This window comes from Dipodomys spectabilis, unplaced genomic scaffold, assembly GCF_019054845.1.
Source record: "Dipodomys spectabilis isolate Male_0828 unplaced genomic scaffold, ASM1905484v1 ptg000219l, whole genome shotgun sequence".
In the NCBI taxonomy this organism is placed as follows: Eukaryota; Metazoa; Chordata; class Mammalia; order Rodentia; family Heteromyidae; genus Dipodomys; species Dipodomys spectabilis.
The window spans coordinates 464,836-490,893 of NW_024870896.1; the positions used below are offsets into that span (position 1 = coordinate 464,836).

Genomic DNA, 26,058 nt, shown 5'->3' on the forward strand with positions numbered 1-26,058 from the left:
CTGAAGAGCTGAGGGACAGCGCCCAGGCCCAGAGTACAGGCCCCACGACCGGACCCCCCCCCCCAAAAAAAAAAAAGAAAAAAAAAGTAGAGTACAAAACAAAAAGAAAGAAGGGAGGGAGGGAGGGAAAGAAAACATGCTACCTATAGATAGGGACTCTTTTACTCCTTCCTTTGTCTTGTATTATTAAACTGGTTTAAAATTTTCAGCTACTGTAACAGTGGACTTGCTTAACTTGGTCCTTAATGTTAGATGGAGGTTTTTGTAGATATTCTGAAATTAAGTTATTTTGCTAAGTTTTTAACTTTTTACTTTTCTGTGTTACTTGGACTTGCTTGAACTCAGGGCCTGGGCACTGTCCCTTAGCTTTTTCACTCAAGGCTGGCACTTGAGCCACAGTCTACCTAGGGATTAACTGGAGTTAAGAATCTTAAGGATTTTTCTGCTTGGGCTACCTTTGAACTAAGATCCTCAGATCTCAATCTCCAAATAAGAAAACATTCTAATAAGCATGAGCCATTGCTGTCCAGCAGTTTATTTTTTTTATTGTTCAAATTCTCAATGTTGGGCTGGGAAGGTGGTTCAGTGGTAGAGTGCTTGCCTTGCCTGCATGAGGCCCTGGGTTTGATTCTTCAGCACATAAGCAAAAAAGCTGGAAACAGCACTGTGGCTCAAATGGTAGAGTGCTTGCCTTGAGCTGAAGAGCTGAGGGACAGTGCCCAGGCCCAGAGTTCAGGCCCGACGATCAACGAAAAACAAAACAGTCTCAATGTTGACCAATCTAATTGAGGTGAAACGGAATCTTAATGTTGTTTTGATTTGTACATTTCTAGATTTTAAGAAGTCATGAACACGTTAAATTTTGTCAAATGTTTTTCCTCCTCTGACTATTATTGTGTAAGGTATCTTTACTAACTTGCTAATGGGGGAGGACGGGGCCGTACACTGATTAATTATAACATACTTAAGTCTTTCATCTGTCGAATAAATTCTAGAATGGTACATAATTCTTCTACATATTGTTGAAATCTATTTGCTAATAAAGCTGAGTGTGAGGCCCTGAGTTCAAGCTATAACAAATGTTGTTAAGAGGCACATCTCATGGAAATGGAAAAGGAAAGAAAAAGAAAAGCAGTGAAAGTCCCATGTGTTCTCCACTGACAAGGGGATACATTCCAAGATCCCACTGGATGCCAATAATGCCTTCTTTCTTTGTTGGGATTTCTTTTTGTTTTTTATTTGTTTGGAGTGTGTTGCAAACATCAATTGCTCACTGAGACAATTCATTAACTCTGTCAACTCAGTGTTGGCATTTCTTGTCTTTTCTCAATTAAGTTGGGATTTTCCTGGTTCTTGAGTGATTTTCAACTGAAAAACCTATCTTATTTAGACTCTCTATTTTAGCTTTCTTCTGATACCACTGGTGTAGGCAGTGGATGGGGAAGCTGTTTCATTACTGTCAGAGGGAGGCCGAGTCCAGGGCCCCATTCAGCTACCAATGACCAGTAAAGGAAATGCGGGATTCTCATTACTACTTAAGAGTTCAACATTCTAGCTCCCGGCAAGGCCTCCACTAATACCTCCTAGACTAGGACCCATAAAATTACTTATATTTTGTAATATACACATTATAATTATTTTTTAATGTGGCTACCACAAGACTTCAAGTTAAAAAGGACACATGCATTATATTTTCACTGGCAGCACTGCTCTAGAAGAGTGGTCCTCAACTGCAGTTACTTTTAGAGATATTGTTGTTTTTGAACTTGGAATCTTTTGGCATCTATGAGAGGCCAGGGACCCCAGCAAACATCTGTGTAGCACAAGACAGATGTGTTTTGGAAACAAAAACATACCTAGCCATAGACCAACCCAGCTGCCTAATAAGAACACACCTACAGAAGGTATTCATTAATTAAGAAAGAAATGAGGAGGAAGGGACACAGACAGACTGGCTGGTATTTACTGAGAAGGTTTCTACAGAAGATTCAGAACTTACAAACATAGCTGATGCAGCTTAAAAGCAAAATGAGAGGATGAAGGCTGCATCTGCTTGCTGTTTTGCATGTGAGAGTGAGAGCAAAAGCTCAGACCAGACAAGACCAGAAGCTCTGCCGAAAATTTAGAGACTCCAGAGCTGTACACTAAGTATACTGAAGCATCACAGAGAACAAATGGAGTATTATCTTAGCCTCTTGAATGCATGCTCTTTTTTCTTTAAATTCTCATCATATGTAGCATATGACCATACTTCAAAGAGATGTGAACATTGTAATGTGCTTAAATAAAACTATCATTTTTTAATTAACCAATCATCCCAAGTAGTATTAGGTAAGTCTCAAATCAGGCTGGAAAGAGGTTTTAGCAGACAGCATTTACCTTTCTACATCAAGTGCTTCCTCATTTTTCATCCATCTAACAGCTGGAATAGGAAGTCCCGAAGCAACACAGGGCAACACTGCACTCTGACCAAGCACTCTGACTAAGGAAGATGGCTGTTTCAAAAATACCAAGTTTGGCGTTTCCTCGAGATCTAAAAGGAATTTAAATAAAACACAATGATTAAATAAAAGACCAAATTCTTTACCAATTTAGTCATAAGGAACAATTAATTCCTATTTATTCTGTGTGCCTTTATAAACAAAATTAGCAAAAATCAACATAAGAAATTCCATTTCAATTAGCAAACATTTCTCAAATAATTTCTATATGTAAAACATTGTACCTGAGCTCTTTAGTGGTCTTAAAGGTATACAAGTTACAAAATGGCTAATAAGTATAAGAAGAAATTTTCAACTTCTTTGGCCATAAAGACAATGAGAATCAAAATAACACAGATTCCATCTCAGCCCAGTCAGAATAGCAATTATCAAGAAAATAACAAACGCAAGTGAGGGGCGGGGGGGGGGGGGGGGGGTGGGGGTGGGGGTGTTGGACGGATGCCAGCAATTGGTGGGAATGTAAATTAGTCTGTCCACTATGGAAATCTGTACAAAGGCTCCTCACAGAACTACAATATGATCCTGCTCTACCACTCTTGAGCTTATATCTGAAAAAATTAAGCCATAATCAATCAAGATACTTTCACACCTATTATAAGCAACAGCTAACCTACGGAATCAGCTCAGGTGCTGATTCCATAGTTTAGTGATAGATCAATTAGTATGTAGTTGCAAAAAAAATTATATGCAAAGCATACAATTATGTTGTTTGCAGGAAAATGGATGGAACTATAGATCATATCAGGTGAAATAAGCCAGACCAAGAAAGCCAAATATTGCGTGCTCTCTCATACATAAAATCTAGATCTTTGAAACTGAATGACAGAGACAGGCTCTGGTGACTCACACCTGTAATCGTAGCTATTTAGGAGGCTGAGACTTGAGATTCGAAGTTCAAAGCCAACCCAGGTAGGAAAGTCCATTAGATTCTTATCTCCATTAACCACCATTAACTGGAAGTGGCACTGTGGCTCAAAGTGATAGTGTGCTAGTCTTGAGCAAAAGAGCTCAGGAACAGCACCGAGGCCCTAGTTCCAGCCCAACACACACACACACACACACACACACACACACACACACACACACACACACACACACACACACTAAAAAAAACAAACCCTGAATAACAGAGTAATGAGTTTCATTTCTTTAAGTTCCAGCCCAACACACACACACACACACACACACACACACGCACACTAAAAAAAAACAAACCCTGAATAACAGAGTAATGAGTTTCATTTCTTTAACTTGTTTATTCAAATCTTTTGATTTTATAATGCTGCAAACATCTAGCTACCATTTAGTACTTGTGAAGCTCTTATTCTGATATTACACTTTTTTTTTTGCCAGTCATGGGGCCTAAACTCTGGTCCTGAGCGCTGTCCCTCAGCTCTTCAGCTCAAGGCTAGCGCTCTACCACTTGAGCCACAGTGCTACTTCTGGCTTTTTTTGCTTATGTGGTGCTGAGGAATCGAACCCAGGGCAGCCCAGAGTTGTCTTCTTGGGTATATATGAGAAGGCCACAAAGCCTGCTGGTTAAAAAAAAGTTCTCCTTAAGAGAGCAAATTAACTTACTAGTAAGTTTTGACAAAAATAAAAACTACTCTTAGAGATGTGACTCTTACCCCCATAAGAGTCTTGTCTCTGAAAAAGATGTTTTACAACCAGAACTGCCCTTAAACTTGTCTAGCCAATTAATGGTTCTGTAGGCATGGAAACAAGTTAACCATCACTAGCAGGTTAGTAATTCACTTAGATGAATGTGTTTTTGAAAGCTAATCAAAGAGTGACAAGGTCAGGCTCTAAAAGTCAGACAATTACAGCAAAGTTACTTGCTTCTAAGGCTAGTGCTAACCTGCTCCCAGCTGTACTCAACACCAAACCATGCATCTGTGACTGTCATCAATCCACCTCTGCCTCAACCAGCGAAACCCTAAACATGGTCTTCTCAGAAACTTGGCAGATCAGCAGTTAACTTTGCTTAAGAAAATAGTTTGACAAGAAGAGCTCTCTTGTACTTCAAACAAAACATCTAGTACTCTGTTTATGCTTTAGACATCAATAGCAGCCTCATCCTTTGCTGCAGTGAACCCTGTTTGCTTGGATCAGATTCTAAGGGTATGCGTGACTGCTACCCCAGGTGTAGAGGATATTTGATCTCTGCCTTGTCAAGCAAGTCAGGAAGGAAGCTAAGGAATGTTATTTTGAGGAAATAATTCTTTTCCTCACCTTGAGTTACTTAAGTCCTGTTTAATCAAATTTTGACAACCAATTAAACAAATCTATAACAAATATTTGACTTCTGCAGGCAGCAATTGCTCATAGCAGCAGACAAACTTCCTGCTCTCACTAATCTTATGTACTTATGGAGGGAGGGAGACAAGAAATAAATTAGGTCAGATGGTGATATACTCTGAAGCAAAGAGGAAGAGGAAGGAAAAAGCACTAAGAATGAGATAAAAGGTGGTTGTTTTAAACATGGCATCTGAGGAAGGCTCGCGAAGTGGTAACTGAGCATAGAGGTAAAAAGTGGGCCTAGCAGACAGGACTACAGGCAGAGCAAATGGCCTGCAAGTAGAAAGGCTCTAAAGAGTACATTCTATACTCCCTAGATACTACGCTGAAAATGAACTATACAACTTGTAAGTGGAGATGGGAGGGAAAAACAGGGAGCGCCTGGCAAGGGGTCACATTGTTCAGAAAGAACATTACTTGACTTATGTAACCCCTCTGTAATCGCCTTTATAATAATCTTTTTTTTAAAAAAGAGTATATTCTCAAAGCATAAGGCAGCTACAACAGGAGAGAGAGAAAGGGGGGGGGGATGGAGATGATAGGGAGAGAGGAGGTAGGGAGGTTTGGAAAACATATGAAACCTCATAGGCCAAAACTTTAATTATGAATGACAATGGGAAGCTACAAGGAGTTTCTGAACACAGATTTTAAAATATAACTGATTTTAAAAGATGAACTATGATTGCTGAGAATACAGAAGGATAGAAATGACACAGGTTAGAAGGGTAACAAGGAAAGAAGAGGCATTAGAAGTGATGAGCTCAAGTTCCATCAAGAGCACATTCAAAAGTAGCAGCTCACATGACTCATCAGCAGATCACACCTCTGATCCCAGCTTCTAGGATCACGAGGATCACAGGTGGTGGCCACCTGGGCAAAAAGTTCAGGAGACTCCATCTCAACCAATAGCTGCAACAGTGGTGTGTGTCTGCTATCTCAGTTACACAGAAGGCTGGATTAGGAGGGTCATACTTCAGCCCAAACCAAAAAAGAAAAAAGGTTAAGATCCATATCTGAAAAAGCAAGGCACGGGGGGGGGGGGGGGGGGGGGGGGGGGGGGGGGGGGGGGGGGGGGGGGGGGTGTTGTGAAGGGACGTGAAGGGTAAACAAAGGAGGAGGCTGTAATGCTTGATAAGAAATGTACTCATTATCTTGCCCATGTAATTGTAACCCCTCTGTACAGTATGTTCACAAAAAATAAAAATAAAAAAATTTTTAAAAAAGAAAGAAAAAAAAAAGAAAAAGCAAAGCATGGTGGGCAGAAAAGGCCTGTCATTCCAGGTAACCATGAAATAGGAGGATCGCAATCTAGCACATTCCTGGCAAAAAGTGAGACTCGACCTCAAAATTGGCAGGAAAAGCCAAGAGTCCCTGGTCCATGCCTATAATCCTAACTACTTAGAAAGCTGAGGTTGGAGGACGGTAGTTTGAAGCCAACCGAGGCAGGGAAATCTGTGAGGCCCTGATCTCCTATGAACTACCAAAAAAGCTGAAGGTAGAGTTCAAGTGGTAGAGTTCAAGCCTTGAGGAAAAAAGCTCAGGGACAGTGCCCAGGCCCCGAGTTCAATCCCTGGGACTGGCATGCACACGCACGGCGCGCACACACACACACACACACAAAATGGCAGAAACAAAAAGGCCTACAGGCATGGTTTAAGTGGCAGAGTACCAGCATGGCAAGTATGAAGTCTTGAGTCCAAACCCCAGTACTGCCCACCCCCAATTTCTTTTTTAAGTGACAGCTTTATAACATTGGACTCATTCTGCAAACCAGTCCATAAGTTTAAAATGAGCTGATGAAGCAGTCACATTAAAAAAACAAGCAAACAAAACGGTCTACACAATGTAGAGTGGTCTGATTATATTTGTAAAGTTGAACTGAAAGTTGAAATGAGAAAGAAGGAAAAAGCCAGGTACCCAAACATGGCATTTTAGAGAAGCAGGATGTCATCAAGAGACATTACTATATGTTCCAACTGAGAGAAAGAGATGAGCACAAAGAAGAATTAAGAGTTGGCAAAACACACAAAAGCAACCATGAAGGAAGCCAGCAGGGAGGTAGTAGGGAAGAAAGAGGGGAGCTGAGCTCACATTAGAGGAGAACACCAGATATCCAAGAGTTCTTGCTTGCCAGTATTTCCAGAGCTGCCATAGGAGCAGTTCCCACCGTGCCCAGCCTTCATATGTGCCACCCTGAGTGAGTCTCTGATTCTTACAAGTAAACACAGACCTCACTACAATAGAGGATTGACCAAGAACACAGGACTGACACTACTTTCTCCAGGAAGAAGAATGCCATTAGCTAGTGAATGTACTTTATTACTTCATAAATCTTTTTTTTTTTTTGGGGTCCGGTCGTGGGGCCTGAACTCTGGGCCTGGGTGCTGTCCCTCAGCTCTTCAGCTCAAGGCTAGCGCTCTACCACTTGAGCCACAGCGCCACTTCCGGCTTTTTCTTTTTGCTTATGTGGTGCTGAGGAATGGAACCCAGGGCCTCAGGCATGCAAGGCAAGCGCTCTACCCACTGAGCCACCTTCCCAGCCCATAAATCTTTAATAATACATTTACTCCAGTGATTGTTAAGGCATAGCTTCTTTAGGCCCCTGTAAGAAAGTGATTCTCTTTATGTTGACAGCCATATTTTGCACCACATATTAGCAGTGTTTATTTAAAAACACAGAGTGGTTTTTACCCACCGGTCAGCACAAATCATCCTGCCCTGACAGTGAGTTCATACCTGGAAGAACTTTCAGTTCAGCTTCATCACTGTACTTCGGTGGCCCTCCGCTTTCAACTATGCATCGATAGAGTCCCCCGTCTCCTTCAGTCACATTGCTGATAACCAGTGTGCCACTTGGAAGCTTCACAACTCTGTCATCCGGAAGAAGGGGCTGCTTGTTCAGTTCCCACCTCACAAACGGGACCAAATCTGCATTAACATCACAATTCAGAATGGCACTGCCTCCAGCATAAACTGAGGAAGGTTCTGGTTGGCTGATAAATCTCGGAAGACCTAGACAAGAAAAAAATATAATAATAAAAGGCTGCTGTCTCAGTTTTCTCACCAAGGTGAATGTAAACATGAAAAGAAATTATCATCTGACACACGGCCCTTTGCAAAAATGATTTCATCCAGTACCCAAATAAAGATGCACTATCTGAAGAATGCTGTTGTCTACCTAAAAAGAGCATGGTTTATTTAGGAACCACATCTAATTCCTCTAGATCCTTAATTTGCCTTACAGGTAAGTCTCATTATTGGAACAAAGATGCTCTGAAATGATGTGAATAATCTTTTTGCAACTTTCTAGTACTCATCTTTCTGTGTTTGTGTGTAAATGTATATTCTACAAAAATTTTAGAACAATCTCTCTAATTAAATATCCATTCCTTGGGGTTGGGAAGGTGGCTCAGTGGTAAAGCGCTTGCCTTGCATGCATGAGGCCCTGGATTCGATTCCTCAGCACCACATAAGCAAAAAGAAAAAAAAGCCAGAAGTGGCACTGTGGCTCAAGTGGTAGAGCACTAGCCTTGAGCTGAAGAGCTGAGGGACAGTGCCCAGGCCCAGAGTTCAGGCCCCACGACCGGACCCCCCCCCCCCCCCAAAAAAAATATCTATTCCTTGGTTAGGACATAAAAGAAACAAGATTCAGCCGGGCGCCAGTGGCTCACACCTGTAATCCTAGCTACTCAGGAGGCTGAGATCTGAGGATTGAAGTTCAAAGCCAGACAGGACAGGAAAGTCCGTGAAACTCTTATGTCCAATAAACCACCAGAAAACCAGAAGTGGGGCTGTAGCTCAAGTGGTAGAGTGCTAGCCTTGAGCAGCACTCAGGCCCAGAGTTCAAGCCACACGACCAACCAAAAAAAACAAACAAAAAAAACAAGATTCAGGCTTTATTGAAAATCTTTACGAAACTGTACTAAGTAGAACAAAAGCAGCCCCAAATGATCCATTTCCAATGTAAAGTTCCTGTGCCATTTCCTAGTATAAAAGAACTGCTCAGTAACTGATTGCAACTTTAAACCCTCAGACAAATAGAAAAGTGCTAGTTTATTCCATACAGCAGTGAGCCCACACACAAAGTATAGGCACAATTAATGCTAAATGAAAACCAATCCAGGACATACTAATTTTATTAGATTTTCTTTTCATTGTGGAGTTATTGGAATTTGAGATCAATGCCTCACCTTGCTGAGCAGGTGGTGTTCTACCACTTGAGCCATGCCCAAGTCCTTTTCAGTTTACTTTTTGGACAGGAACTTGTCCTGACTGGGTCAGTCTTGGATTGAGATCACTCTACCTGGATCTAATATGTGGCTGTGAAAACAGGCACTTGAATGCCTGGTTAACACTGGTTGAGAAGGACCTCGTGGTTAGCTGGGATCACAGGGACGTGCTACCATATCCAGTCTAGATTTACATCCTTTAAAAATTTGGAAATACAAGTAAATCACTTCATGAATCTTACCTGCTACTATGAGCTTGGCCGTTCTGCTGACAATAGTTCCAAGACTATCAACAGTGGCTACACACTGATAGTAACCTTCATCGGGTTTATTGTGTTTGGAATGCACCACATTGCTGATAAACAAAGATCCATCCGGAAGTAGCTGGCGTCGATCATCTGATACTAAGTTTAAAAAAGTCCCATCTTTTTTCCATTCAATTTTTGGCGAAGGCTCAGAATATGCTGAGCAATTTAATATAACAGAAGAGCCTCGAACTGAGAGTGTGTCCACTGGCTCCACCAGGAAATAAAATGGAGTGAATGTTCGGACACTGGCTCCTAGAAAAAGAACAAAAGTAAGCAAACATGTCCAAGTACTGGTTCTTTAATGGTTATTCTCTGAGTATTGTCCACATGTGTAACCATTATATCATGATTTACTTCTTACTAGGAAACCAAAAATTGACTCATTTAGAAATTTAAAAAACAAAACAAAATAAACATCCAAAGATAAGCCTTATTAGATAATATGGATATCCGAGAGGTTTTATTTTAGTGTACAGAATTACATGAGCTTTAAGTTAGGGTAGAGGTGGGTACCTACCAATTTTAACCCCTGCTTACTGGGAGGAGAAAGAAGGTATATGTTTCATGGTTAAAAAAAAAAAATTGCTTGTTAAGTATCATTTAGTGAGAATAGGATTCTTGTTTTTTTTAAAGACCTATTATCATTTTCTTTAAACACTTTCTGTCAGAATGGAAGGGCTATCAGATACTTAACTCCTTAGCTGATGTTATATAAAAACTGTCCTGTATTTCTCACCAGGACCCTGAGTCTCTATCCACTTAAGTTTGCTTAATAGTAGTTTACTAAGACCAAAGTCACTGGACCAATTATTTTTAAATAAGCTTAATGACCATGTTTGATATCTTGTACATTGCCAAGTCTCTGCAAATTTCTCACTTCTTAATGGAATAGATCTCACTTCTTGATAGACTATTCCTCACTTTTTGATAGACTATTTCACACCTCTTGATAGAATTCCATCTTACGAAAGGAAAAATATCCACAGGGAACTTCTTTCTGCTGTAAATTCCATCTCCCAAATTCCAACAAATTATATCATCACTGACAACCTTAATTGCATGACCAATAATAATTCTCATTTTATTGTACACAGAGTAAAACATTAACATACGGCATTTGAACACCAGCAAAAATAAAATACTCCACTGCCTGAAGAGGTTCAAAGTTTAACAACAGCAGAAATGCAGACAAGCATTTTTATACACCTACAAATGTGGGCATTATGAATATCACTTCATTATAAACTAAGAGACTATTCTCAAAAGACTTCATATTGTGTTTGTGGGTGTGGGTGTGGGTGTCGCTGGGGATTGAATGCAGAGTCTCCTACAGACTAGGCAAGCTCTCTACCACCTAACTATGCCCCAAAGCCCAAGACTTCCTGTTTCTTTTACTCCTTGGTGTTACTTCCAACCATCCCACTCAACTCAACCACTAGATCCCACATTTCATCTGCTCTGAAATGTTGGTGCCCATTTTCATCTTGTAGCTCAGACTCTTGCTTCAAGCTCCCATGGAAGAGAGCTTTCTTCTCACAACTAAAAAGAAAAATTTTTAATGAATGATAAAATAATTTAAAATTCAAGAGCTCAGCGAAATACATTCTTCTCATCAACTTTTACAAATTGACAAATTCTCTCTACATTTTACAATGTAACTGTTAGTGCTCCTGGCTCTCTAGAGCTCACCTCCAAGGGCAGAATCTACCTCAAACACATCACCTTTCCTATATACTGACCTTGTAGAGCCTTCCTGGGAGAAAATACCTAATAAACCACTAACACTTTTTAAGTCATTTTGTGTGATAAGCATACAGCTCTAAAAGAATACCGTAAATACATGGTGACTGTTAGTTGAATCTGACGTTCTTGTTCAGGGTCAGTATCCTACAGGGAAACTCTTGAGTAATTCTGTATCCATCAGAAAATGCACTTTTGATACAATCTTCTAATTTATAAAACCAGTTTCTCAATATATCCCCAAATAACACACCAGGATTCCTATTCCACAAGCCATTTATGATAATAAGGGTGATTTCCTTTTCTTCAATCTTCAGCGTTTCGCCTCTCTTCCCTTGCTCCACCCTATCCCAAAAAAAGACCGTGGCAAAGCCACAGGCAAGGAAAGTCAGCCTGCCCCAGTTCTGAAATAACTGCTCCATCAGTGATTGCATTTGTTTGTGTCTGAAACTTCTGTCCACTCACACAGAGTAACTGCCTTCTTTCAAGATTTCTCAGCAGAGAAAGGGGATGTGTACAAACCCTACTATTTTGTAGGTCCTTAACAAAGAGAAACAATTCACAGTAACAAGTCTACCATATCTCCACCCAAACTGCTAAAAACATCTAGGACTATAGTTTTTGTCCATCACACTTAAAAACTTCCATACACAGAGTAATAAATTTTCACAACTGTTATACATAAAACTTTAGTCATTAAAAAAATTATGTATGGGGCTGGGAATGTGGCTTAGTGGTAGAGTGCTTGCCTAGCATACATGAAGCCCTGGGTTCGGTTCCTCAGTATCACATACACAGAAAAAGCTGGAAGTGCCACTATGTGGCTCAAGTGGTAGAGTGCTAGCCTTCAACAAAAGAAGCTCAGGGACCATGCCCAAGCCCTGAGGTCAAGCCCCAGGACTAGCAAAAAATAAAATATGTAAACTAAGGCATTAAAAATAAAAACTGTACATGTTTATAGGGTGCAATGCTATACTTTGATACATGTATACATTGCCTGATATATCCAGTTAAACACATTTATCTCCTCAAATATGTTTTTCTTTATGGTGAAAATTTACAAAATCCTTTCTTCTACTTTGTGAAGTATACACTTTAGTACCTTACCACGCAATGGCACACCAGAACCTCTTGGTCTAATTAACCGTAACTACTGTTCAACATTTCACCATCCCTCTGTCCCACTCCATCAACTCTGACAATCACTATTTCACTCTCGATTTCTCTCATTTACATAGGTTCTATCTATATAAATGGTATCACGCTATACTTGTTTTTCTATACCTTGGTTACTTCACTTAACAGTTACCTCCAATTCCATCCACATAGCTATAAATGACAACCAAGGGGTCCATCAGTTGATCGATAAGAAAATGCAGTAAATAAACACAATGAAATAGTATTCAGCCAAGTTGAATCATCTATTCTCAGTCTAATTAATTTTTTGTTGTTGTTGATTGTGGCACTTGAAGTCAGGACTAGAGCACTGACTCTAAGCTCTTTTGCTCAAGGCTAGCACTCTAGCACTCTAGCACAGTACCACTTCCAGTTTTCTAGTGATTAATTAGAGATAAGGTTTCATTGACTTTCTTGCTTGGGCTGGCTCTGAACTGTGACCTCAGATCTCAGCCTCCTGAGTAGCTAGGAGATCATAGTGGCTTGAGCCACCAGCGCCCAGCTCTTCGTCTAATCTTTGAATAGAGCCACCAACACCCAGATCTCAGTCTAATCTTTGAATATTTATCTTGAGATAGTATAAAAATGGACAGCCAACTAATCTGGAACTCTATTTCACTAATACTAGACACAATTACCCTTAGGAATATTCAATCCTATTTTGTGTGCTAATCTGCTTTTCCTTAGTACTGCAATTATACAATGTTTCATGAGGAAGATACTTGTTTTCAGACAGAAGAAGGGTAACAATCAAGAATACTGTAACTGCATCTTTAGTGATTTGCCAAAGACTTCATTTCACTTTCTTCCAATTTTGGAATAAAGACTCTATTTTTTTTATTGGGATATATTAATAGTATAAAGAGATTTCACTGAGCTATGTCCATACATGTATGTTACTTTAATCAAATTCACACCCTCTATTCTTTCTTAACCTTTCCTCTTCATTTTGCACAATCTTAATGAGTTTCATTATTCTACTTTCATACATGCATATGAAGTACTCTAATCATATTTACCACCCCATCACCCTCACCCTTTCTGTGAGTTCCCTGAACACTCCCCTTTTTATATTTATGTCCTGTTTCTTTAGGTAAGACATGATACTTATCTTTGAGTCCTGCTTATATCACTGAACATGATCTCCAATTCTAATCATTTCCCAGCAATGATATAATCTGGTGTTCTTCAGAGTATTGTGTATACATACCATGTTTTTATCCAGTTATTGGTTAATAAGCATCTAGACTGATTCCACTGTTAACAGTGATGCAAAGAACTTGGATATGAAAGGTATCTGTGTTGTATGCTGACAACATTCCTTTAGATATATCCCCAGGACCACTGCAGGACTACTGATAACTCTATTTTTAGATTTTTTTTAAGGAACTTCTGTGCTGATTTCCCTAGTGGCCATGCTAATTTACATAAGGGTTTATATTCTCATTCTCTTCCATTTATTATTAAGTGTAAGTGTTCCTGCTCCCCACATCCTCACCAGCATTTGTTATTTGTCTTGATACACATTCTGACTGGGTGATAAAAATTTCAATATCATTTTGTTTTGCATTTCCTTTATTGCTAGGATGCTGAACATTTCTTTATACATTGGTTGGCCATTCATACTTCTTTTGAGAACTGCCAGTTCAACTCACTTACTTATTTATTAACTGGATCATTTGTTCTTTTGGTGTTTGATATACAAGTTCTTTACATATAATGAATAATGACCCTTTGCTAAATAGGTGGCAAAGGTTTTTCTCTCATTCTACAGAACTCTCTTAATTCTGTAATTGTTCCTTTGATGTGCAGAAACTTTTTAATTTGATGCAATCCATTTGTCAATTCTTGCTTGCACGTCCTAAGCAATTAGGAGTCCTAGTCAGAAATGTGTAACCTATACCTATAGTATTATGGTGATTTAGCTTCCTCCTCAGTGTATAGTTAACTCCTTTAAGTATCTTTTGCCTTACAAGGGCTTGCTGGTCATGAAACTTTTTGAGTTTTATCATGTAGGTTTTTATTTCTCCCTCAATCTTGAAGGACAGCTTTCCAGGGTACAATAATCTAGACTGGCAATAATTTCCTTTCAGGGCTTAAAAATACATCACCCCATGACCTCTTTCCTTTAGAGTTTTTTGTTGTTGTTGTTGTTGTTGAGGAGTTGCTGTTATTCTAATGACTTGGCACTTCTGCAGCTTTCAGTATTTTATTTGGTATCTTAAAGCACATTTACATGCCAACTGTTAGTGACTTATGCCTATATTCTAGCTACTCAGGAGTCTGAGATCTGAAGATCGTGGTTCAAAGCCATTCCAGGCAGGAAAGTCCTGTAAAACTCTTTGTTTTTTTTTTTTTTTTGGGGGGGGGGGTCCAGTCATGGGGCCTGAACTCTGGGCCTGGGTGCTGTCCCTCAGCTCTTCAGCTCAAGGCTAGCGCTCTACCACTTGAGCCACAGCACCACTTCCGGCTTTTTTCTTTTTTGCTTATGTGGTGCTGAGGAATCGAACCCAGGACCTCATGCATGCAAGGCAAATGCTCTACCACTGAGCCACCTTCCCAGCCCAGTCCCTGTAAAACTCTTATTTCCAATTATCCACTCAGAAGTTGGAAGTGGAGTTCAAGCCCCATGACCAACAACCATAAAAAAGACTTATATGTGGCTAACCATCGTCTCAGAATTTGGAAATTATTTCTTTTATTTTAGTGAATATGTTTTGCATGCCTCTTTCCTCTTCTATGCCCAAGATTTTTAAGTTTGGTCTTTTAATTGTGTACCAGAGAACTTGGCATGCTCTATGCATATTTCCTTTCTCTTTTCTTCTTGTGCTCTTTTTACTTTTATCTGAATGTTCTAATCATCTATCTGTCTTCAAGCCCTGATATTCTGTTTTCAACTTGCTCCAGTCTATTGGCAAGGCTTTCAACTTAGTTTTATTATCTGACTAAGTGAGAGTACCATTTCCAGAATTACAATTTGGTTTTTGGAGGAAAGAGGGAAACAATACTGGAGTCTCAGGACTTCTGCCTCTTAAGCTATCACCTGTAGTCTTCCAGAGGCTTGTTCTTTTTTTTTTTTTGTCGGTCGTGGGGCTTGAACTCTGGGCCTGGGCGCTGTCCCTCAGCTCTTCAGCTCAAGGCGAGCGCTCTACCACTTGAGCTACAGCGCCACTTCCGGTTTTCTGGTGGTTTATTGGAGATAGGAGTCACACGGTCTCTCCTGCCCGGGCTGGCTTTGAACCGCGATCCTCAGATCTCAGCCTCCTGAGTAGCTAGGATTACAGGCGTGAGCCACCAGCGCCCGGCAAGAGGCTTGTTCTTAAGAGTTAAGGCAGGCCAGTGGCTCACACCTGTAATCCTAGCTACTGAGGAGGCTGAGATCTGAGGATCACAGTTCAAAGCCAACCCCAGGCAGAAAAGTCCATGAGACTCTTATCTCCAATTAACCACCAGAAAATCAGAAGTGGTGCTGTGTCTCAAGTGGTAGAGCGCTTGCCTTGAGCTGAAGAGTGCAGGACTAGCGCCCAGGTCCAGAGTTCAAGCTCCATGAATGACCAAAAAAAAAAAAAAAGTTAAGGTAGGACTATGTAGTGGCTATGTTGAGTTGCAGTTTTTCATCACTGGAATGAGAACATGGCTCAGCAGGCGAACTTATGGGAACTGGACCTTTACCTGAGTATTTCTAAGACAGAGAAGAACTAGCTGGAGTCTCTTCAAGTTCTTAGTGTACACATGGTTGCTATATGTACAATAAGGATGGACCAGTCATGATCTGTTGTCTGCAAGGAGGTCAGGCAGGTTCCTACCTTGGAGGCAAGTCTTCCAGTTTGTGCCCTCAGGAGTAGCAGATATCAAGCCTATGGAATGTCCCTAAATTCATCATCATGGGAGAAGTAAATAGGGAACTGAGGAAAACAGGGACTCGAGCACTCTGGCCACCAAAGTGCTGAAATGGACACACCACTGCGCTGCCCCTAGTCCTGGTGAGGCAGATGCCATCGAACAATGAATACGACAATGAGATTTTTAGAGCAGAAACAAGAAGCAAAGTAGATATTTTAAACTGATTTTTTTCTAGTTGAAGCTGAAGTTAACAATGAAGTGAGAAGGCTGAAGTAGGATAGATGGCTGTTTATGGAACTGAAGATAGATAAGGATGGAGATAAACAGGAGTAAACAGAAATGAGTAAAAATGGCACAAGTGGAATGACTAGAGATAGAGATGATGGTGAGATGAGTATTATTTTAATTTTATAGCATCACTGAATGATGAAAAACACAGGATACAGTGACCAAAGCTGGTATCTGAGTGCCAGGAAAAAGTAGTCACTGGAGATGAGAAGGATAGAGAAATAAAATGTGACTAGAAATGTAAGCCAAGTAGATACAATTTTAGACTTGACAGAAAGGAAGACTGAAAATCAAGGTTCAAAGTGCTGAACAAATAAAAACAAACTGTAAGTATAGGCAGTGGTAAGAGGTAAGTGGTAAGAATGATAAACTCAGTAGCACATATTTTGAAAAGAGTAGTATTTTAAAGAGAGCAATTACTTCGCATTTTTCAACTAACTTTCCACTTATTCTTCAGTAATCATCTATCTTCCAGGAAGCTGAAATTGCTCAAAATACCACAGGGTACTTTTCCTCATGGAAAAAAAGCATTATAGATTTGACTGAAGTATACTACCATATGTCTACAAATGATTCCCAAATTCAGCTAGAAAAATTTCTGAATAAAGATGCATTAATTCTTGTACAAAGAAAATAAACATGAAGCACATGAATAATTTAATGAAAGCTTTTGCTGTCAGCAGCTTTACTAACAGAAGTAGTATTAATGAAATCCCATAGGACAATCTAACAACTTAACTATATGCAAAAGAGAACATAAAACTGAGAATCTTTAATAATCAATCTTATCAAAGCTATTTTTGGCCAAGAATGGTGTGCATGCATCAACTCTCAATCCAAATTAAATCCAGTTACAGGTTCAGAGACCTTGTACACTGGATTCTGGAATTCTTCAACTCAACCATATATAATTACTGGTAGATTCTGGAATTCTTCAACTCAACCATATATAATTACTGGTGGAAATAAACTGAATTCAAAAATTTGTTAATACAATCCTACATTAGTAAACTGTTGATTAAATGACAAAATTTCACTCATCACTGAGCTCTTTAATCTTTTAGCAACATACATCCAATGTATGTTCTTGGGAAAAAGAAAGGAGGAACCTCTAAAATTCAAGGAACATGTTAACAGTACTCTAAGAATAGGACACCAATCCTAGAAAGCCCATGGTATATAAAATGTATCTCTGCAAGTGAAAGAAGCCTTTCTACACCTGCTGCATACTATTCTCAGATAGATGCAGACTTAGTTACTACAATAAAATCCAAATGGTCCCTAATCACTTTAAAAGAGACTTAATCTTAGGAATGCAAATAAAACTACATTGAGATACACTTTCTCACCTGTCATACTGGCAAAATTCCAACTTCTTAACAGCATATTCTTCAGGCAAAATGTAGAGAAACAGGTTGATGGGAATGCAAAATGTTAAATTTACCATAAAGGGAAATTTGCAACATCTAGAAAATTATATATGCATTTACTCACTGACCTAGCAATCACATAACCTATAAATTTATCCCAAAAGTACACTGGCCAAAATATGAAAATAGTACAAGCAACACTATTCACTGTAGAATTACTTGTACCCCAGAAACAACTCTGACATCCATCAATAAGGGACATATTGAATATGGTATACTGACAAACTGAGATACTGTGCATTCATAAGTATGATGTATGTTTTACCATAGAGAGACCTCTAGAATTAAAAAAAAAAGTTGGATAAAAGTGTACATTTACCTGGAAAAGGCAGAATATTAATACATATACATATACTTTTTTGATAGTCAAGGTGCTCTACCACTTGAGCTATGGCTCCACTCCTTTTTGCTCTAGTTATTTTTCAGTTAAAAGTATTGTATTTTTTGTCTTTGGCCAAACTTGGATCACAATTCTACCACGGCCTCCCATATATCTGGAATTATAGGCATGAGCTGCCATCTCTGACTAACAGGTTCAGATGGGGGTCTTGCTAACTTTTTTGCCTGGACTGTTTTCAAACTGCAATCTTCCCAATCTCTGTCTTCTAAGTAGTTGGGATTACAATGGAATACTGTAAAAACTGATATTCACAAGTCTCCATACTATTATGCTTAAAGAAGCTAGTTTCCAAAGATTATATACTGTATGGTTCCACTTACAGGACATCCTGGAAATGAAAAACTATCGGGATGGCATATAGATAGGTGGTTGCTAGGGTTAGAGGTGGAAAAAGGGTTTGACTATAGAGATTTGGAGTAATGAAACTATTATGTACTCTGTTCACAGTGATGGTTAAAGGTAGCTACCACATACAAGATAAAACAGAGGACTGTAGTACACAGTTGAGTTTATAATATACTAACTTAATTTTTTAAACTGAACTAGTGATCTTTACTCCACCCAACACCCACGCCTGCCTCACACTTCCTCATGACTGCGTATTTCCTCACTTAGCACTATCAATTCAGGTATTCTGTTGCTCCATGAACTAGACTCTGTATGTCTAGTTCACAGCTACATCTCTGGAGCATACCTAGAATACAGCAGAGCCTCAATAATACTTATTATTTTATGTGAAATCCTTTAACAATTATGAAAGAAGAAAAGTAGAAGACCTAGGGCCACTTAACAAGATCTCACTTCTTTGTGGCATCTACAAAGATAAACTCATTGAAGAAAGTGTAAGAAGGAAAGTTGCTGATAGTTGGGTGCTATTAGTCAACAGCGATTTCAGTTAAGTAGAAAGAATATGTTCAAGAGATCTACTACATAACATGGTGACTATAGTTATAACAATGTATTATATATATTTTTTAATTGGTGCAGTACCAGTTCACTCAGGGACACACATTCTCACCCTTCTTCCTACAGCTGGCATTACCACTGGAGCCCTAACTCCAGTTCTGTCTTAAATCCTGATAATCTCCGAGAGCAGTGCCCTCACTACAAAGAATAAGTATGTGAAATAATGCATATATTAATTGGTTTAATTAACCCAGACCTTAGTCAGGTACCAGTGGCTCATGCCTGTAATCTTAGCTACTCGGGAATCTGAGACCTGAAAGACTGCCATTCAAAAAGTCAGCCTCTAAAATTCCATCTCCAATTAACCAAGAAAATGCAGTGGCTCAAGTGGTAGAACATACATATTTCAAAACATCATGTTGTTAACAAGACAAATTCATATGACTTGTATCAATTAAAATTAAAAATGAGAAAAGAACAATGGGTCTAAACACAAGAAAATTAAGTCTTCTGTTCAATGAAAATCAGAAGCAAAATAAAGAAACATGACAAGGAAAAATGATTTGCCATGTCTAAAAGCAACAAGAACAGTACCAGGAACAAAAAGCTGCTGCAAATCAACAAGAGAGACACAAAAGTAAGGCTGAGCTGTTAGTGGGAGAAGTTACACAAGCAGACAGTTAATGGCTGAAATCCCAGCAAGACTTGTCAGCAATGAGAAACGCACTTTACACAGTGTCAAATGGCAGATTCAGGAAGGTAAGTCTTGTCAACTACTGGCAAGAACATGAGCGGATGCTAACCCACACATACCTTTGATAGGGGTATGAGTAAGAACATCCTAGAAAGTAACTGAGCTACTATTGGTGAAATTTTATTATATATTTGCCCTATGATCTGACAACCGTACTTTGTACTGAAGAGAAATTTATACAAAGGTTAGTAAGGATCCGGGGCAAAGAACTCGCAATTGCAGATGTATCTGTGGTAGCAGAACTGGAAGAAAATTAAGGATTCACCACTTGGGAAATGGTAGTGTAGTGAATACAGACTATAAAGGCACCGAACTAAATGTTCATGGACCAATATTAAAGCATCATGTTGGACAGAAGGAGAAAAGCCACAAACACAGAACACATTACACAAATCAACTCTTTTAATTCTCACAACTCTACAGTCTACGTATTATAAATCTTCCTTTTACAAATGAGGATACAAGACAAAAGTTATTAATCTGCCTATGGTCATATGGCTAGTAATTTATGAAATAAGAAACAAAATAAACTGTAAAGCTAAGTGTGACAAGTCAAAACAAAATATTTTGTATTTTGTGTACGTTGATGCATACTCAAGAAAAAAAATATACTCTCTCTCTCTCTCTCTCTCTCTCTATATATATATATATATATTAGAGCATACATTAGAGCTGGGCTTGGGTAGCTCATACCTATAATCCTAGCTATTTGGGAGGCTGAGATCTGAGGACTGCAGTTCAAAGCTAGCCCAGGCAGGAAAATCCATGAGACTCTTATCTCCAATTAACCACCAGAAAAAAACAAAAGTGGTGCTGTGGTTCAGAGTGCTAGCCTTGAGCGCCCAGGCCCAGAGCTCAAGCCCTACAACTGAAAAAAAAAATTTTTAATATATGTATATATAAAAGCAGGAGACAAGGGAAATAGGGTGTAGAAGGCAGAAAAGGGAAATCACAAAATAAAGACACCTTTACAACATCCATGTACTATGTATTATGTACTACGTACATAAATTGAACTATGAATTGAACATTGTTCAATGTGCTATGTATGTACTATGAATTGAACATTGTTATTCAGCTTTTTACTCCTTAAGACCCGAAGTCTAGAGTCATCCCTGGAGTCCTCCTCTGGGTCTCCCTTCAATATGTAATCAGCCACCAAATCTTGTCTATTCTACTTCAAATACATATCAAAGATGGCCTCTTCTCACCACATCTACTCCAAGCTACAGATACCAGGAAGGCATTTAAACCAACTTACCTCTTTCCAGTCTGGTCCTCATTTATTTCTCTAATGATAAATAACATTCCCTGACTACACATATACTTCAACAGCTTCCCATTAGTCTATATAGCCAAGTCCAAAGTCCTTAACACGCCAACAAAGCCCTGAGTTATTACTCATAGCCTTTCTTTCCTGTTCCCATTCACACACGATTCCCTGCTTCCATTACAATGCTAGCTCACCCTAATCTTTCAATTCTTCATGCCTGCCAGCCTCCTTCCCACTTCAGAGCCAGGGTCAGACCACAGCTGGCTACCTGGGGGAACTCACCCTGTATCTGCTCTGTTTCTCAAGCTGGATGATAAACTCCATGAGGACAAGGAATGTTTCCGTGTTAGTCACTATTTTAATCTCTAGACTAACACATATAATATTCATTTGCATTAGTAATCTATTTGCTAAGAAGTTTTTACCTGCTTCTATTTTAACGTGAATCAACAAAATGCTTCGTCCCATCCCCCCCACCAAAAATTTATCCTGTCAAATTTATTGGTTTTTTTTCCTGAGAATCAATGACTACCCAAAAGTTATAGAGTAATCAACAAAATTCCACACTCTTCAAATTTAAGACAAGTATCTTTTCAAAGTAATTAGTTTATTTCAACTCATTAATACACAATTTCATAATTCAAGACCTAGTTAATGAAGTAGATAGGACTCTATTAGTCAAAATATATCATATTAAAGGTAATATTTTCTCAAAATAAAATGCTACATAGTGAAAGAGCTGAAGTAGAGTCTAAATCTAAGTATGATCCCTACCAAGGCAAGAATCCATTATTAAATCCTTAATGTGCTTCAACATTTAACCACCAGATGGCAGATCTTACACAGCTTCCTGTTAAATGCTCTTATCAGCCCTGAAAAGGCAGTTCAATTAGAAGAAATTTTAGAAAAAGTTAAATAAATGTAAGCATTTTTGAACCTAAGCCAGTTAACCACAGGCTAGATACAGTTGGCTCGCAGAATGTTACACTTTTATTTAACTGTAAATTTGTCTCCAGGCACATGCAGAACACCCAATTATCTTTAAAGAGAACAGAACACTAAAATACAATTTTAAAATGTGGTTATCCATATTCCAGTTATTCAAAAATCCTCAAAGCGCATGAGAGCTTTGGATCCAAAAGCAAAGAGAACAAGAGATTAAAATGAAAAGATGGACAAAGACAGACGCCAGAGGATAATTAGAAAAGGAAGGATGGAGAGAAGAGCCACTAACCAAACCAAGAAGCTGTCAAGACCTCAAGTCACAGTCATTCGAAGACTGCTGTGTCTACTGTATTCTGTGCTCAGCAAACTATTCCCATCAGGAAGACTTTATTCTCAGTTAATCTGTTAATACTAACTTTTCAAATTTTTCTGCAAAATGATTCTTCTAAGTTTTTAGTCTATGACTCAATTTCTACATAAAATATATTACCTTGGGATAATTTTTGAGTTACTTCAAATTGCTACTGGAAACACTATTTGCAAACGCGGTCTTTAAATCTAAGGATGGCTACAGCACTCTAAGGTTCCACCATGTTGGGTGTGACAAACCATCTCCTGTTACCAGGCTTGTGGCATAGCCCTTGCCACTCAGTAGACACGGGCATGTCCTCTGAACACGTTCTGAACAGATCCCCAGGCCAGCACACACACTGGCTTGGCTTCCTCACATCACTTCCTCTGATAGCTTGCAAGCCGAGTCTCTCCAAATCTATCTCAGGCAGGTTTGAAGCACTTTCAATCTGGGGGCCCTTTTGAAGAATAGGAGTAGAAAAGATCTCAGTTCTGCAAATTTTACAGAAATATCTAACTACTGAATACAGTGCTAGAGCCTCTGTGGATCCAGAGCTTACTGCTTAAGAGTAAACTGCCTCAGCTATGAACACACATTGAGGAAAACGCCAGCCAATAAATTCTTCTTGCTAAATAAAACAACTAGTAAACCAATTCCATTTGATAAAAGGAAAAACACAGGCTGGCAAGATATTACTTTAGAACAAAACAGCTAAAATTAAGGACTGCAAACTGTCTAATGGTGATGTGAAGAAAAGTGTGGGGGGAAAAAAACTTGGTGGACTCAACCCACAATTCACAAAGCCACAGTATTATGTGGCATAATAGTCTACAATACACACAACTTTCTCCTGTAATACCTCTGCTCTTCAAGCGCCCCCCTGCCCCCCAACTCCTATGGGTCTCCTGAGGAGCAACTTTTTCACCAGGTTACTTACATGACTTTCTAACTTCAGAAAGTTCTCATTTTATCCCTTTATCATGAGCACTCAAAAAATAAGAAGGCACGGGGCTGGGAAGGTGGCTCAGTGGTAGAGTGCTTGCCTTGCACGCATGAGGCCCTGGGTTCAATTCCTCACCACCACATAAGCAGAAAAAGCTGGAAGTGGTGCTATGGCTCACTCAAGTGGTAGAGCACTAGCCTTGAGCTGAAGCACTGAGGGGCAGGGCCCAGGCCCAGAGTTCAGGTCCCATGACGAGCCAAAAAAAAAAAAAAGGCAGAACAATTTTCAAAGACCTTTATTTAGGGAAATTTTTCTTTCCTATACAGTATTCACTTGATATTCCATTGTTCTGCAGTCCAAGGTCCCTAATGCTGGTTGAAGAAAGTTGCCAAATCTTCATTCCTTCCTCTAATACAAACTGATTGAATATATGCAAAGGTCTCAGAGGCTTATCTGTTTGAACAAGAACACAAGTTCTCATTTCCTAACAACTTCCTGAATATTTTACTATCGTTTCCTCCCAGGAAATTTGTTCACTCTCGGTAGTTCCAACACTAACAGTTCAATATTGAAGGGAAACTATTCAACTACTATACTTATGTGAAAGATCCTCTCTACTACTAGGTTGTCTGACTATCTGTATGTGAAAATCATAAGACCATGGATTGGAAATATATTTAACCTTCACAAGTACAAAGAAAACAAGGCAAAGGGAGACATCTGAACCAAGAATATTTTCCCATACAGATAAAAATGCAATAAAACAACAAAAAGGTAAAACCACTGGCATATTTATTAAAACTAAATAGCTAACAAGATCTGTATTCACAGAATCATCTCTACTTCCATTCTACTTCTACTTAATTAAAAACATTAAATAAAACAATTCCAGGATTTTTTTAAATGCATATTGCATTCATAAAGCCACAATATTAGACTTATGTGGCATAATAATATACAATATACACAACCTTCTTCCTGTAACACCTCTGCTCTTCAAAGTGAAGGATCTAGGGTAGTACATAACCAGTAACTGTAAGAATCCAAAACCATCTCTTTGTTCTAATATCTCAGGACAATTTTTAAAAGAGCTGCTTTCCTATCTCTCTGGGACAGGGAAGGTAGCTTAACTAAAAGCAGGCAGGAGCCACACACTTTATAGAAGGAAGGAATTCTAGAGAGGGAAGAATGCTGTATTATTTAACATTTTGCCATTCTGCCCTGAGTTCAGATTCCTGCTTGTCATTCATTGGGTTTAAATCCACAGACTTAAATGACTTACTGTGTATTACATACTATTTAAAAGTCTCTGGCACACAGTGCTTTATATGTAAGAAAACCAGACAGAGAAGTCCCCTAAAGCCCTGGAAACACCCAGCACTGCTAGTGAGTAGGCAAGCATGGAGAAGAGATTTGCAGAAAGACATGAGGAAAATATAGGCAACTGTGTATTAATGCAAACAGAGTGTTTACTGTACCTAGGTAACCAAGAGTTTGCCCATGCCACACTCAACTCCACAGCATCCCTACACCTTCCAAGAACCCTTTTCTGTCCTAGACAGTTTATTGAGTGGCAAAGAGGAGCACTGCCATTATCAAAGTTAAAAAGGGCCCTTTTGTGGATTGAGGGGTGGAGAGAGAGGAGGCCCAATAATTACACTGTTGCTTCTCAATCATAATGAAGACCTCCCAGAAAAATGACAACCCATTTCAAACTGATTAAATCTACACAAGACTCAAACATCCACTATGGTTAATGTTATCACACAACTGAAATCATTCTAACAAAATTAGTATCATTCTCTCACTTCTTCAGCAGAAATTCTCTAAGCTTAATTTAAGGTGAATATGCTCCTCCCCCCTCCCCCGCCCCATTATGTTTTTAACTCCTAGACTGGGAGAACAACTATGGAACACAAACTTCCATCTCCACATATCCACAGCCACAGTCAGCATCCTATTCAAAGACCTGTGCTACCCGTACAAGAGCCACACACCCACCATCCCCTGAAAGTTTACTGAGTAATATCCTTACTTTTCCCCCAAATCCTTGGAGGCCATTTTATAGTATGCATCATTTTCTACCTAGTTTTACGATTATTTTATGCATGATACATCTTTTATCAGATTAATTTATTTCTTCCGTCTTCCATTAGATAACACAATGCTTCGTACATAGGTAGCTACTCAAAAGTGGTTGTTAAGTGAATAAGTGAATCTAAGAGTCTATTTCCCATCAGAGAATTGTAATTCATTTTTACCCAATTTAGTTAAGTAGACAGAATGTCTTCCTCAGAGAACACAAACTATTTGAAGTTGCCAACAGCTACACCTTAAATCAGAGCAGATCTGGGCTGTACAGCAGCACTTCATTCACATAAGCGTCCTTGTACTTACTTATGTGTGCTCTGTGAAACAGGCCTTTATTCTGCCAAAATCGAGGAGGGTGGAGAACATAACTGGTAGTTTAACTTGTGATTTTTTTTTTTAAATGCAGCCGGTTAAAATGTAGTTAGGACAGCCTGAAAATGTGGCTGAAGAATTGCTATAAGTAGTATAAGCCTACAGGCTTCCTCTTAATAGTCACACAAGTGTTTCTGCCCTTATGATCACTAAGTTCTTTTTCTAAGATAGCATCTTGTATCCTGCAGCATTACCTAAGAAGTTATAAA

The 26,058-nt window shown here is 39.1% G+C and overlaps 1 protein-coding gene across 1 annotated transcript in view; it reads right to left on the minus strand.

Annotated features, from left to right (window-relative positions):
* Neo1 (neogenin 1) overlaps window positions 1-26,058 on the minus strand; it is a 122,809-nt gene that overhangs the window by 82,348 nt on the left and 14,403 nt on the right. Inside the window, exons 2-4 of the mRNA XM_042697384.1 lie at window positions 9,271-9,588; window positions 7,536-7,811; window positions 2,380-2,533 (exon numbers count right to left, since the gene is read on the minus strand). Of these exons, the coding sequence (XP_042553318.1) occupies window positions 2,380-2,533; window positions 7,536-7,811; window positions 9,271-9,588 (748 nt within the window). The remainder of the gene's footprint in view (window positions 1-2,379; window positions 2,534-7,535; window positions 7,812-9,270; window positions 9,589-26,058) is intronic.